Source organism: Berghia stephanieae, chromosome 1, assembly GCF_034508935.2.
Source record: "Berghia stephanieae isolate SIO BIC M18660-M18661 chromosome 1, UCSD_Bste_1.3, whole genome shotgun sequence".
In the NCBI taxonomy this organism is placed as follows: Eukaryota; Metazoa; Mollusca; class Gastropoda; order Nudibranchia; family Aeolidiidae; genus Berghia; species Berghia stephanieae.
In genome coordinates, this window is record NC_088360.1 from 115,341,725 (window position 1) to 115,356,439 (window position 14,715).

At 34.1% G+C, this 14,715-nt stretch overlaps 1 protein-coding gene across 1 annotated transcript; it reads left to right on the forward strand.

The window, feature by feature from the left end:
* The first annotated feature begins 441 nt into the window (after positions 1 to 441).
* LOC144962820 (bifunctional polynucleotide phosphatase/kinase-like) lies at positions 442 to 11,719 on the forward strand. Its single transcript, XM_078896097.1, has 8 exons — positions 442 to 860; positions 3,200 to 3,381; positions 3,972 to 4,061; positions 4,258 to 4,378; positions 4,662 to 4,798; positions 5,110 to 5,241; positions 6,121 to 6,223; positions 6,931 to 11,719. Exons 1-8 carry the CDS (start codon positions 626 to 628, stop codon positions 7,176 to 7,178), a joined length of 1,248 nt encoding a protein of 415 aa, XP_078752223.1. The 5' UTR covers positions 442 to 625; the 3' UTR covers positions 7,179 to 11,719.
* Positions 11,720 to 14,715: the final 2,996 nt, after the last annotated feature.

Here is a 14,715-nt window from a genome sequence, read left to right on the forward strand (position 1 = left end):
GAAAGTGCAGCATGGGTTGTTTTATTTTGTTTAGCCTACATCACACCAACAACATGACGCTGATGGGCCAAAGAGAAAGCGGAGGTTGTGACTTGTTACCCCGCGCACAGGCGAGGGTATTTAGAAAATAACGAGCTTTCTCTGTTCTGATAGAGGCATACGTTCTATATTATCTTTACTAATGTGTTCCCAAATCAGCTGCTTGATTTCTATATTCAAGAATTACTGTGAATAACAAGAGAGAGATCTCATCTAAATGGATTATTATGGTTTCTGGATTACTGAACTCTGGAGAAGACGTATGGATGGGTTTATTTTCAGTGGCAACATAGGTAAATAAAATCAACGGCCAAATGTCTTATGTTCAACTCGGTATTAAAAATGCTAAACGGGCAATCGTAATATCACATGATACGCTTCGCGGATAATATCACGCTCTTCAGTATAACATAAAAGTAGGGTAGGCCTAGTAGCTTCAAGCACTGTGTCCTTATTCCATCTCCGTAAAAAAACCGAAGGATTCAAAACACGTCATTAGTCCTTACTTTTTACTGTTACCAAGCAACACATTTTAAGCGTCTCACTTTTTTGGGGGCCAAAAGGCAAGTTTGACAAAAAGAAAAATATGTCTGGCAGACCTAAACGCAAAGCAGTTTCAAATACTGAGACGAAAGCAAAGAAAGCAAGAGGAGAAACAGAACTTAGTTACGATCCATTGTGGAAAAATGAGGGCGTATTGAATGGCAGCAGTCCCTTGATCACCCTGACGTCTGAGAGTCTCGATGGAGCATCGAAAGTTGCAGGATTTGATGTTGATTTTACTGTTATTAGAACAGCAAGTGGGAGAACATTTGCTACTGGTAAGAAGTGCTTTTGATTTTTGTTCTTTTTTTCTTCTTTTCTTTTTTTTTTTTTTTTTTTTTGGTTTAACTTCAACCTGCAAGCCACTACAATTGATGCTTTTGTGGCAAGTTGCTATGCAGATACTTAGACCTTTCACAAACCATCACTGACCAACGTTGACGACCCCTGAATGTCCTTGGAAATTGATTATAAACAAGGAATACAGAGTGATTAGAAAGCAGTTTCATATTTGCCATAATAATCAACCAATTGATTGTGGACAATCAAAGGAAGAAGAAGAAGAAGAAGTTCAAGAAAAAGATTAACAATATAATACCTGCACATATTTGCACATGGAGTTTGACTCAAACTCAAACAAAATGTTTGTTCAAAATATTCTTAGCCCATGTCTACGTTTGCTTATATTGATATTTTGAAAGATAACTTGTTTTAGTGCGTTCAGAATTAATGTTGAAGTTAAGTTGAAGTGCAGTTGTGATTGTTGTGATATTGGAACATTTGGGTAACGTCAACACAGGAAAAAAGAATTTGTGTGTAGACGGTCTAGGTCTATTTTTAGGAAAGAAGCACAATTACAATGCAATGGGCCTGCGTCTTTTATGATGGTGAGGCTTGTTGCCGCCATGAAATAGGGGTTACTTTCCAGCAGTTTTCTTTAGCAATACTAGGATTAGAGTTAATGTAACTGTAACAGCATCCAGTATCTACAAAGCATTGAGTTTAGCATCATGTACTTGAAAAGTTATTTGTGCTTTCTTGATGCAGTGAGGGTCGTTGTGAGGTTTGGATTTCCTTAGGTTAAAGAAGAAACCATGGCAGTTCTACAGGACTTTCAGCACTGGCAGATTTACTAACGTTTGCAAAATGTCCTGGTTTATCACATTTCTTACAAGTAGTTGCTCTTGCGGGGTATTTGAACCTAGGATGTTTTTTGTAACTGCAAAGTGCTTTTCACCCCTAATGGATCACTATCTTGACGTTGGTGGGGATGCTTGAGGCTTATCATGGGGCACAGGTGTATTTCTGGTTGACTGTCACTAGACCATTCCGAATGTTGAGTCGATATGGCTTCAAATGGCCTCAGCTATCCTGGGCTCTGCACTACTATATTATTATAAGAAACTGTGGCTACATCCTCGTTGGGGACCAGCTTCTCCCATATGAGCTGAATCCAATGTACCTGGACTGCAGCCTTACTTATTGGGTCCATCTCGAAGATGTTGCCCGGAAGATAGAGAAAAGTAACAGTCTTCTGAGGAAGGTGACGGGAACAACTTGGGATGCTGATCAAGCACTTCTGAGGACTTCCACCCCTGCAGTATGCTATTCAACCATGGATTATTGCACTCCAGTGTGGGGTAGGAGCAAGGACTTTGAGAAGGTTGATGTAAAACTTTGCAAGTCCATGCACATAGTGTCGGGAATGCTGGCAACAATGCCTAGAGAATGGGGCTTAATAATATCTGCAATCCGGCCTCCTTATGTCCGGCAGGAGATGATTAAAACTGGCTGGCTTCATAAAATAGAGAGGGGAAGTGAGGAAAGCCCTCTCAAGCACATAATGGACGATGCCACTGTTATGAGCCAAAATAAGTCCCAGTAATCCTTGTACTTGTCTTCCCTGACTTCAGATAGGGTTGCACATGCAAGATGGAAGTCGGTTTGGAAAAATTCAATCCCTCGGGGGTGGGGATGTAGACTCCTCATGACTAGCAGAGAAGTTGCCAGGCTTCTGTACCAGCAGAAGGAGGTATTGGGTGAATCGACTTTGTTTGAGAAGCTGCCTTATGACAGTGTCTCTTCATCAGTGGGAACTTTCTACCTGTCCCACATGTACGTGTTATGGACAAGAGCCCCAAACTGCAGAGCACCTAGTCGAGCGTGCTCTATGACAAAGCTTCTGGGTGGGCCCATGACTGTACCTGAATGCGACAAGGAATTTGTGGCCTGGATTGATCGTCATAACATTGTAGTGTAATGCCATTAGAAGCCGCTGCTGCCATACTGAACAAATGCAGCTTCCCAATCAATGCTGAGTGAACAGATGGGTCAGAAACCCTCAACAACCTCCCACCTCCCTCCCCAACTTTACTTGGATTTTTTTTAGAACCCGTGGAGACCAGAAGTAATTTTGTCATTGGAAAACAAGTTCATACTTAAAAAGCAATATACTTGAATTGAAATTTAATTAAAATTTAATTTAATACCTGTAATTCATTACCACTCTCATTAGAGATTAACATGTTGTCCAATATCAATAATTCATAATTAAAAACTGAGGGGTGGCGCTTTACAAATGAATTCTATATTTGTACTTATCTGCATACTTTTAAAGGATCCGATGATTGGCTGTTTTGGCATGATGTTGTACCAGAGAAACTAAAAGAGTTGCATGGGAAAGGATATAGGATTGTTTTCTTTACAAATCAAGCAGGAATTGAAAAGGGCAAAGTGACTCCCCAGAGCTTCAAGGATAAAATGGAGGCTATAATCAAAGAACTAGATGTCCCAGTATTTGTAAGAATTAAAAAAAAAAAAAAAAAAAAAAAAAAAAAAACAAGCTTCATGATTTTATTGCTTCGAACAATATTAGACATTTTATTTTGTTAAGTGAAATTAAATGTTGACTGTAACTATTGATATTTCTATTTATTCCGTGTATATTGACAGGTGCTTGAGAACAGCATTTCTGTTCCTTATTCATTTATTTATTAGGGATGAATGATTGAGGTATAGTGAACTTCTATTTCCAGTCTCTCTTAAGATTCATCCAAAAACATCGTAATTGTTTAATTAAATATACAGTATACATATTGACAGGGAATAAAATGCACCATCCTGGGCTAGTCATTTATCATTGGTCCTGTACCTTGTTGTATTCTTCTATTCTAATTATTTTCCTATGGCGAACTTTTATGGACAATGCTTTTAATATAAACTTTATATAATTTTTAAAATCATATATTTCAGTTACCTTAAAAATCACAATCAATTTAGTCTTATTCCAATAAAAATACATATCCACTTACATTTAAAGTCATTATGATATTTAAAGATTAGAACATAATCTGATCATTCTGAAATTGTTTTATTTTTATTTTGAAAAGGTATTTGCAAGCACTGGTACTAATCACTTTCGTAAGCCCAGTACGAAAATGTGGGATTTCTTTGTGAAAAACTGCAATAAAGGTGTCCAGGTAATTTTCATTACCTTTTATTTCTTTAAAAAATTGTCTGTTATTATAAACGTTAAAGAAGATAAAAGCAAATAATCATGAGAAGTCAATACATGAAGCTATCATTGGAATATGATCAAAATTCTAATCTGAGGTTTTGCTTTCTCTATTTTCTTTTTATTTTGTTTAATTAATAATTTTTTTGTGTCACAATCAGGTGGACAAATCATTGTCTTTCTATGTCGGAGATGCAGCTGGAAGAAAAAAGAATTGGGCTAAAGACAAGCCCAAAGATTTTACTTGTGGAGACAGAATGTTTGCACATAATATCGGCATCAGTAAGGACTTGGATTTTTGTTAAATATGTTTTACATTGGCTATTCTCGTTTTTTATTTTATACTTACAATATGAATAATAATATTTTAGTAAGTACACAAGCTCCTGATTATTTAAGTTTTAGAGGTTTAAATGTACTTTTTGATAAAATCACCAAGGAAAAGGAAGATGATAAATAACATACAAAACAGATAGATGGATTAAAAATTAATTAGTGCCTGTAAATCTTTTGGACCACAGACGGGAAACTGAACTAATTTTAAAATTATTTCTCTATTTTAAAGAGTTCTATACACCAGAAGAATACTTTTTAGATGAGAAAGCGGTCCCTTTCGAATGGCGCTCACTTCACCCTCTTGATTTTTTGAAGAGCAATCCTCCCATTACCAAACAGGAGGATAATGCATCCTACCACTCCAAGGTAAAATGTTTTAAGAATCATTCAAACATTCAACTATTTGTAGTTGATTAAACACTACATTAATCTTCACATGAAGTGAAGTTCTAGGAATATATGCCATTTATATAAGTAAAGATTTAGTGACCATTTTCAATGTTTGCGTGTCAAAAACATCTCTAATTGTTTGCTTTTGTACTTTTTCTATCTTTAAAAAAATAATAGTTTTTTTAATATTAATATCAATATCACATAGATAATGTTTCAAAACCTGTTGTCTTACTAATACTATTTTTTAAAAAATTGCTTCGTCTTAAATGATTATTTTCTCATAGAGTCAAGAGCTTATGGTGATGGTTGGCCTTCCAGCCTCAGGTAAAAGCACCTTCCGTCAAAGATACCTTGAGCCACATGGATATGTAGCAGTAAACAGAGATACCATGGGAACTGTGGAGAAGTGCATTAAGGTGAGCTGACCACAGACACTTTAAGTTTACCACTTCATCTCATGTCATCTTGAATTATAGAGTTTTTTGTTTATTGGTTCCCCTAAAATATGTCATTCTTAGGCTGAAGAAAATTCAATTAAGGGCAATGAAGGTATTTTATTTAATACAAAATTGCTGTCATCTAGCCCCAGATAATATTCTGTTATTATGGATCCTTATCATTCAAAACAAAATTTTAATCGTAGAGATTAAAAAATAAAATCAGCAAGCATTTGACATAAAAGGAGTTTGATATTGTTTTATCTTTTCATGTCAGAAACAACCAGTTTGCTGGAACTTCTGTTCTTCCACATACCTCATAGACTATTAATATTGTATGATTCACTTTTAATGAGGTTGTTACCTAGATCATCCTTCCTTTGAAAATGCTTTGTTCAATCGCTTTCTCAAATATAAGAATAGTTGTACTGTTTAAATTTCAAAATGAAAGTTAAACAAAAAAACTCAGAAATTTGTAGATTTGAACCTTTTGCAAATCAAATCAATTGGAAGTTATCAGTATGTTTTGTCTGTTTACAATTATGCCAAACATTATAGGTAGAAGAAAGTACATTGTCATACCAAAGTGAAGCTTTTATCCCCTCGACAGGTGGGAAAATTAATTTTTCTAAATTGCCATTGTGGTGGATGCACACGATGTTATTTAATTTCATGAAAAAAAACCCAGAAAAAGTAAAAAAAAGAAAGTGTTTGCAACACATCCAACATTGTACAATTCTGCAAACTTCACATTTGTTCCATGATATAACTTTGAGTCTGGGAGTCGTTTGTAAAGCACTCTGACCCTACAAAACTGCTTTGTTCGATAACCTAACATTTTAAATTTATGATCAACAGGTTGCAAAAGAAACTTTGAAGGCAGGCAAGAGTGTGGTTGTGGATAACACCAATCCATCTGTCAGTGCCCGTGCCAACTTCATACAACTTGCCAAGAGTGCTGGTATGTTTTGAATTCTTTCTATTAACATGTTCTATCTTATTTTCGGTAATTGATGTAACGTTCATGAGACCATAAGCCGGATATCATATTGACCTTCTTTTTCTACATAAAAACGTGAAGCAAAAAGACTTTTTAATAGGCCTCGACAAATATATACACATATGTTATAATTATGCACACTGTCACAAACACTTTTATTTTTATTAATTAACATTAGGAAATTTTTTACACTTGATTTTTAAGACAAGGAATATGACAATATGTTTTTCATTAGTTGCTGTTTTAAGTATTGGAAATTTGAATATTCAGATTTACCTATTTTGAAGTCATCTTTTATGTCTAAGATTAGTTTTACTACTATGGTTTCACCCACTTCTATCCTACTATATATGTTGTCTCTCCAAATATGCTTTTCTGTCTTTATCAAATAATGGTACAGCTTGGTTTCTTTTCATGTTGACTTTTTGGAACGAGAGATAGGAAATTTTTGTTTGTTTTTGTTTTTGTTTTTTTCCAGAGTTATTATTTTTCAAATCTTTATTTTTGGAAACGCTTTTATTGTAAAAGTGGAAAAAAAACTCTCCTTTATGGCGGAGGTCATAATACTTTGCCATCCATCATATGTTACATTGCTGTTGCAGTCATGAAATCTGTTTTATGCTGTTAGTCTCTCAAAAGATAATGTGCATAACATTTTGTCCATTCAGGGATCTCTTGCAGATGTATATGGTTGAAAACCCCACAAGAATTAGCCCACCATCTCAATATGTTCCGTCAGAACCAGACCCAAGGAAAAGTTCGCAGAGTTCCTGGTGTAGGCTACAATATGTTCAAGAAAAATTTTGAGCAACCAACCAAAGGGGAAGGGTTTTCTGAAATTCTTGAGTTAGATTTTAAACCTCGCTTTGATTCTAAATCAGACAAGGAGCTCTTTGAGCAATGGACTCTTGATTAAATTAAAATTTGATAGAAATTTCATTTGTCGATATAGTAACCTTTTTCTCCTTTTATTTCCTTTTAATTTAGGAAAAAAATGGCTTATGTTATATTGATTTTGAATATACATTCCCACGATCATGTTGTATTATGCAATTTCTCTGTGACTCAAACATGAAATACATATCACATTGCCTATCTATATACAAGTGTTTTACTTAATGATATTTGAATAAATGTATTTTGTTGTTGTTGATCTCATCACTGCCCAATGTATTATATACTATTCTTGGGTTTAGAATTTTCGAATTCTAAAACGCAGGAGTACAAGAATTCTTTTTTAAAATCCCTTAAATAATTTTAAATTGCCTATTTGTAATTTTAAGATATTCTTTTTTAAGATTTGTGCATTTCTAGCTTAGTTTGATATGTTTTAACATACATGATCAATGGCTTGATTTTGTAAAATGTTTGTGATATTGCACATCAGTATTTATTTTGACGCACCAATGAGCTGATATTGCTGAGATTTTTTTGATCAATTGGTGTACTTATATCTGTCATCTGCATTTATTGCGGCCGCAAATGGCAATTTGCGGCCGCAAATATCAGGGCGATCCGCAAATTTTGGCAAATTTCCCAAATTTGGCAAATCGTGGCAAATTTTGGGAAAATAGGCAAATTGCGTGGCAAATTTTGGGAAAAAAAAAGAAGCGAAAACAAAACAACGAAAAAAAAAAAGGTGTGAAACTTGAGAAATGTTGCAGCTTTGCCTGGGCCCAAACCAAAGGAAGCTACTCTCTACGGATAATGATCCTTTAAAATCTTTGTAACAACGCTATTGTGTAAATCAATAAATGTAGCCTCCTTTAATGTAATAAATTGTCTTTTATATATATATTTTTCTGTATCACGTGTTAACTTTTACTGAAACGCTTAGTTCTCCTCGGCAAATTTTTGGGCAAATTTTGGTCTTTTTGGCAAATTTTGGGGGTTTTGGGGGCAAATTTTGGCAAATTTTATTTAGGTCCCAATTTGGCAAAAAATGCAGATGACAGTTATATCGAATACAAATGGAAACGTGTAGATAGCATCAAACTTAAGGAATTTTTTTTTTTTTTTACAAAGATTTATAGGTTTTACCCTAACATTGATAATAGTACATGTTTTTCCATCACATTCTATTAAAAACAAGAAGAAAATAAAAATTAATAAAAAAGAATTGATGATTTCAAATGATATAAAAGTACCCATGTTTTGGTCTACTCCTATCCTTTTCAACAGGATAGAGCAATCAACTCCTCATTGATTTTACAAAGTATTCACATCTGATAAGAATGTGAAAAAAAAGGAAATTAAGAATGTGAAAAAAAAGGAAATTAAGATAAGATAAGATGAACTTTATTTGTCGCTTTATGGTTTTGCCATGAACAAATGAATTTTGGAAAATAATTAAGTAAACAAAAATAAAGGTAAATAAAGAGTGTGTAGTGCGCCTTACAAGTAACTGTATTTACAATACATGTGATCATTTTTAAATTTTAGTGATGGATCTACAAGTTCTACCGCCATAAATTTTATATCACTTTATTTGTGAGCATCTTGTTTAATAGGACTAAATAGTTAATATTGGATTTTAAAAATGACGTTTTTATATTTATTCATCATTTTTTATTATGGATTACCCAATACAAACCATTTTAATTTAAATTTATTCATAGCTATTATTTTATTCACTGTGCTTGCTAATTTGAGTAATTCTATTATTGTGATCAATTCATGACAAGGCAGTTGTGGTGGCAAAAGAAAACAAAGATAAATTAGTGTTCAGATAGGAATTACATCAGTAATACAAGAGCGAAAACCAAACTCAGACAAATCAAGCAAGAACTACTCAAGAAACGTCCACCTACAACTGTTATTACACTACCAACCGCTGACAATGACATCAGTTCACGTCACCATTCACCCAGTCACTCCACATTGCTGAGTAACGGTAACAGTTCATACACCAACAGCAACAACTACACACAGCTTAATAAAGTAAACAAAGACAACCTCCACCAGACACATGTAAAACACACAAATGTATCAGATTTCAATATTAACAACAAAGGTGAAAGAAAGAAAATAAGAATAATGAATATATTGAGATGGTAAGGCTTTTGGCTTTAACCTTAACACAGTTTACTCCAACCAATCTTGAAAAAATGTTTTGTACAAGGCAGGTAGAGAGCATGGTATTATAACACGATAAGCATGAAATAAATGCTATATCTATTTTTTAAATTTGTGCTCGTTACCTACATAATACCTTTATGAGGGGCAGCATGGCTCAGCTTTATGTCTTTACTTTGTATCTTTCAACTGCCGGCCTGTCTTGAATATTCTCATTTTTAATTGTTTGATTCAATGTTTTCCATAATATCTCCACCACAACGAGCAACCATTCCCTATATTGTGTAAGAAGGATAACTATTGAAATCGCTTGCCATATATATAATTTGAATATTTAATTACATGCTTACTCAAAGGGCAGGAAAAATTCATGGCTGGATATTCAAAGAATATGATACGAGTATGGTGGTTCTTGGATTTTTACCATTTTTATGAACGATGCTTTTTAAAAAAAATGTGTGATATTATTTAAATGTTTCAATAAATTAATTATTGTTAAAGATTATTTAAATGTTAATGCTCAAGGCTAATTTTTATATTTTTATGAAAGTGAGGAGGCTCACTGCAGCTATGATTAACTTCGGTCACCTCTTTTAACATATCATTTTTATTTTTTCCTATGTAAACCTTTTTAAGTTCCACTGTAAAAAACAAACAGTATCTTTACATCAGATATTTCATGGCAGAGTACCAAATATATTCTTATTCAAAGTGGCTGAATCATACCATTTAGTCACTTTGTAGGGCTTATCCACTTCAAGAAAAAAAGTGTTTTCTTCTGGTTCCCAATTTGTAAAATTATAATTTTAAAATAGGTGACATTTTTATTTGAAGCATGGTGTATGTGTTTTAAAATAACTAAGGATTCATGATTGACAAAAGTTTCAATGAATGTATTGACAATAGTGATATCCCAAAACAAAGTGCCATATTGCAATAGTTTGACGGTTATTCCATATTCTCTTGGTGCTGTTATTATTGAACCCTTTTATGCTACTTTTGACCCTAGATGACCTAAATGGATTTTCTTATTAGGTTTATTATGAAAGATAAATTGGTACTACATATAGTTTAATAGTGTGAATGTAAGTCATGCTGGTTGAAGCTTGAAAAAGTGAAAAATAATGGCGAGGTAAAATTTCAACTTCAGCTTCTTAACCCAGACAAATGGTATGGATGTGTCAGGCTACAGATGTCAATTAATCACAATATTAAGATATCCCATCACTTGTTAGGTCTTCTATCCCTACACCTGTTTTCCCTTTCCACGTTGCTCTCTGCCTTTGTTGGCAGGGATTCTTAACTGAGAGTGAGGCAATCAAATGAGTAGTTCTTTTTTTTTAATTTTTGTTTTTGAGACAGGATATTTTTTTCCCTTGTAAATCGTCTCTCTGTTATCTAGCATTATAGTTTTTAGTTTTGAATATAGAGTATTTTGTAAGGATTTGAGTGTATCTTACATAGCGGGATCCTTTGCTTGATCAGACTTTTAGGTAATGTAAAATAAGCACATTGATAGATTCTAGAATCTTCAGTTCCCTATTTCCCTATTTATTTGATTCGATCCCCATTGTCTTAATTCTTCTTTGACGCTTTTAACTTCAGGCTTGCAACTTTCCCCTCTATCATCTTCCATTTTACTGGTGTCAAAATGACCTAAAAGTGTCGCAAGCGCTGTCAAACCCCTTAAAAAAACAAAAACAAATTAGTATATTCTAACTAAAGTACACATTCAGTGGCTTAGCTTTCTTTTTGAAATTGGTGGACTGAATGATTCAGCTGTGTGTATGTGGTTGGATGGGAACATACCAATAAATAAGTTAAAATCTTATTTCATCAATCTTTCTTACACTTTCGCCATTTTAGCTTGTTTGAGATAGCTCTGCTGTAATAGTGGTTTTGAAGATATGAAAAAGTCATTGCCAGACAAAGCAATAAAGTAAAATATAAGGGGAAAAAAACATCCCAAAAAAAAACAGTATTCTTCGACTGGAAGAGTGATTATTTTTGGGATGGTTTTTTTTTCTTGGATTCTTCTTTCTTGCTTTGTCTGGCACTATTTCATACATAACTTTTTCAGATCTTTATCTTACACCAGTGCCTTCTCCCTAATTTGCCACATTAATAGTAGTTTTTATATTTTTTTTATATGGAAGTCTATTGGAGTGGTTTTATTTCAGCCTTCCGCTAATCTGTGAATTAGTTACGCAAATTAAAACTAATGACATTTTTATATCTAGAGACTTTTTTTTAAAGAAATTATAATTTTAAAACCTTTTAAAAAAATAATATGTTGATTTTAGCATATATGAATAAATCACACTTTTTATGTATTTAAATAATCAATTTATTAAAGTTTTACATTGTTTCAAGTTGTACAAACTGTGTTTATTTTTTTCATTAGTCTTCTTTTTTAAAAATAGAATATGAAAAAAATATGAATATAAGCATGCTTCCTAATTTTTAACTAAATAATACAAAAGTGAAATTCACAGCAATGACAATTGACCAAAAGTTCTATTTTGAAAAAATATAAGATAAAAATAAAAATACATTTGATAGCTGGCTAACGATAACCTCGATGTGTGCTAAAATACAATGAAATTTGCTGTGAGATAAAATAACAACCAGTGAAAATGCGAGATTGTTGTCCAATGACACCCCATGAATGGTTATTGATCATAACCTTAGGCTCAGCGTTGAAGTCTCAGTCAACACCATTGTTGCCAATGTGTCGAGAATGCTTGATTTGGAATCAGATGAGGAGAATACCACACTCTCTGAGCCAGTTTCTAGTCATTGTCCCAATAGCAGGTAATAAAACCCTAAGCCGCTTTGCACAGCAACATCCTAAGGGTGACTCCTTATTTGACGTCATTGCCACTGCTGGCAGGATCTATACAATTTTTTTCCTGGACTTTAGAAACAGACCACAATCACTGACATTTTAAAGTCAGTTGAAATGAACAGTCCTAAATTTCCAATTTTGAAATTGGCCTTTTTAAGGGCCACCAAATCGTCCATTTTGACTTCCCTTCTTCTTATCTTGCATTTTCTTTTTGTGTCCTTTCCATTTTTTGGAAGGACTGGTATCGACATAACGCCTATTAAGACATTTTACCTTGGTCCCGATGATGATATATTCATCCTCGCAAGAGCAATTTATCTTAAATGTGTCTTAAATCTTAACCACCACAGGCACATGATTCTACTGAAAGGGATTAAGTACCATTCCATTGCAATGTCAGAAAGCCATTCCAAAAGTACTGATACAGGGTAGAGGGGGGTAATGGAGAGGCTGAATGAGATGACCTCCCTGGCCCAGGGTGTAGGAGTGTTAGAACCTCTTACCCGTTCAAATCAATTTCAAGGTAAAGCCTGTGGTGCTCAGTAAGTGTCCCAACACAATTTATCAAGAAAATTCTAAAATAAAATATAAATAGCAGGCCTCCAGTGCTGAAACGCCTTTGGAATGGGAGTTTATTTTAATTCTTTCTTTTTTTTGGAAAAGAGGGGGGGGGGGGGGGGGATTTACGTGGACTATTTTTTCACGAAGCTTGATTACAAAGACAGTTTCTTTAACTGAGAATTCAGAGAGCTGTTGCAGGAAGTACTCTTTCATGACTGACCCTCTCTCGCCTCTTTGTTGGTGATTATAAACTTTTTTTTTCACCGTTTCCTTTTCAATTTCTTCATTTGGTTGTGATGTTAATGCCACACGGTCGATGATTTGTTTGTCAGTCATGTTATTTTTTACTTTCATCTCCATGTCAATGTTGACTAATTGTTGGACTTGAGTTGATATTTCGACTCTTCTCCTTTTTACTGAAGGTACTGATATTTTGACGTTGTGGTGAAATTTCAAGAAATATAACTTGAATAGGGTGGTAGCGCTTATTCTTGATGAGCAATTTTAGCGTTTGTTTGTTTTTGTTTTTCAGAGTTTTACGGCGCTTGCAACACATTAAGGTCATATCAGCGCCAGTAAAAAGGTAGAAAATGGGATAGTAAAAAGTTCTAGAATTACAATTAAAGCACCCAAGTAAAAGTAAGACATAGGGGAACTGGGAACAAATAGGGATCAGATGTAGATTCCAAGAGCATACCACCAATGCACTTAGTTTGAAATCACCTACAAGTCTCATCCAGAAACAAGCACAAAATCCAACAAAGAGGAACACACTCAAATGCTTACATTATACATTCAAAATAAAAATAATAATACATAACAGAGAGATGATTTACAAGGAAAAAAATATCATCTCCCAAAACAATAACTATGCATTTGACTGTTTCCCTCCCAGCTAGGATTCCGGCCAGTGCCAGGACAAAATCAAGTAATCTCATTCCAAGACAAAGACAGAAAGCATGTTGGAAAACAGATATAAGGGGATAGAAGACACAGTATGTACCTCCCTGCCCGCTATGGGAGGTCAGGATCCCCACCCAGGCAATTTTAGCGTGATAAGGTGAGAACAGATTTATAATTTATATAGATTATTGAAAAGTAGGGCTGTCGAGCGACATTGAGATCAAGTTTCCATTAGACTTACCTTCAACTTAAATGATAACAATAACATTTTTATGCCTAATGACATATAATATCAAGAGACAGGGGTTGGAATGGTGTCCATCAGATTGTGTAAAAGTACCAGACACGCATAATGGACACCGTTGATTATTGCACACAGACTGTATCATTGATTGAGGAGGCAGGGCTGTCTGCCAGTGACTGAACTGGATTGAAACACAAGTTATCTGCCTAACTTCAATAATTGCATGTGACAAAGCATTTTAAATCGGATTATACTTCAATCGTTTATTGATTGCATTGAACTAGAGTAGGTGAAGAGATGGTTTCGGTCAGTAAGATATTTGGAATATAGATTCATAAATCCTCTATATTGTAATGTCCTTCTCTCAAAATAAGTGTTTGAATCCATAACATGAATTTCCGGATTATGGTGTACAAAAAAAAAGAAGAAAAAATCTGTCCCCAGGCAACCTGTCCAGATAATGAAGAAAATTGTATGATTACTTCTTGAACCCAGTTGGCACTGATTTACTATCTGTCACTGATACAGAGAAAGAAGGATATTGGTGTGATTTGTGATCCATGATTGTATTAATAGGGCAAACAAGATGATTGGTATTATTCGTAGGGGTTTTTCTTATTTGAATGTAACCATGTTTCTTCAATTATATAATCTGCAAGGATTGGACACTGATCCACTTGTGTTTCCTCACGCACTATAACTGCACAAGAGATTGACCAAAGACACATTGGGAAACTTGTGGTTCCAACCAAAAAAAAAACTTTGATAAGTGTAAAATTCAAATAGGAGTACAACTATATTGAATGAAAAAAAAGAAGCTTA

Excerpts from the sequence above, each read along its gene's own strand:
- LOC144962820 (XM_078896097.1), top strand. The coding sequence starts at position 626 with ATGTCTGGCAGACCTAAACGCAAAGCAGTTTCAAATACTGAGACGAAA. Across the intron at positions 861-3,199 it reads TGGGAGAACATTTGCTACTG|GATCCGATGATTGGCTGTTT; the intron begins GTAAGAAGTGCT and ends ATACTTTTAAAG. Across the intron at positions 6,224-6,930 it reads ACAACTTGCCAAGAGTGCTG|GGATCTCTTGCAGATGTATA; the intron begins GTATGTTTTGAA and ends TTGTCCATTCAG.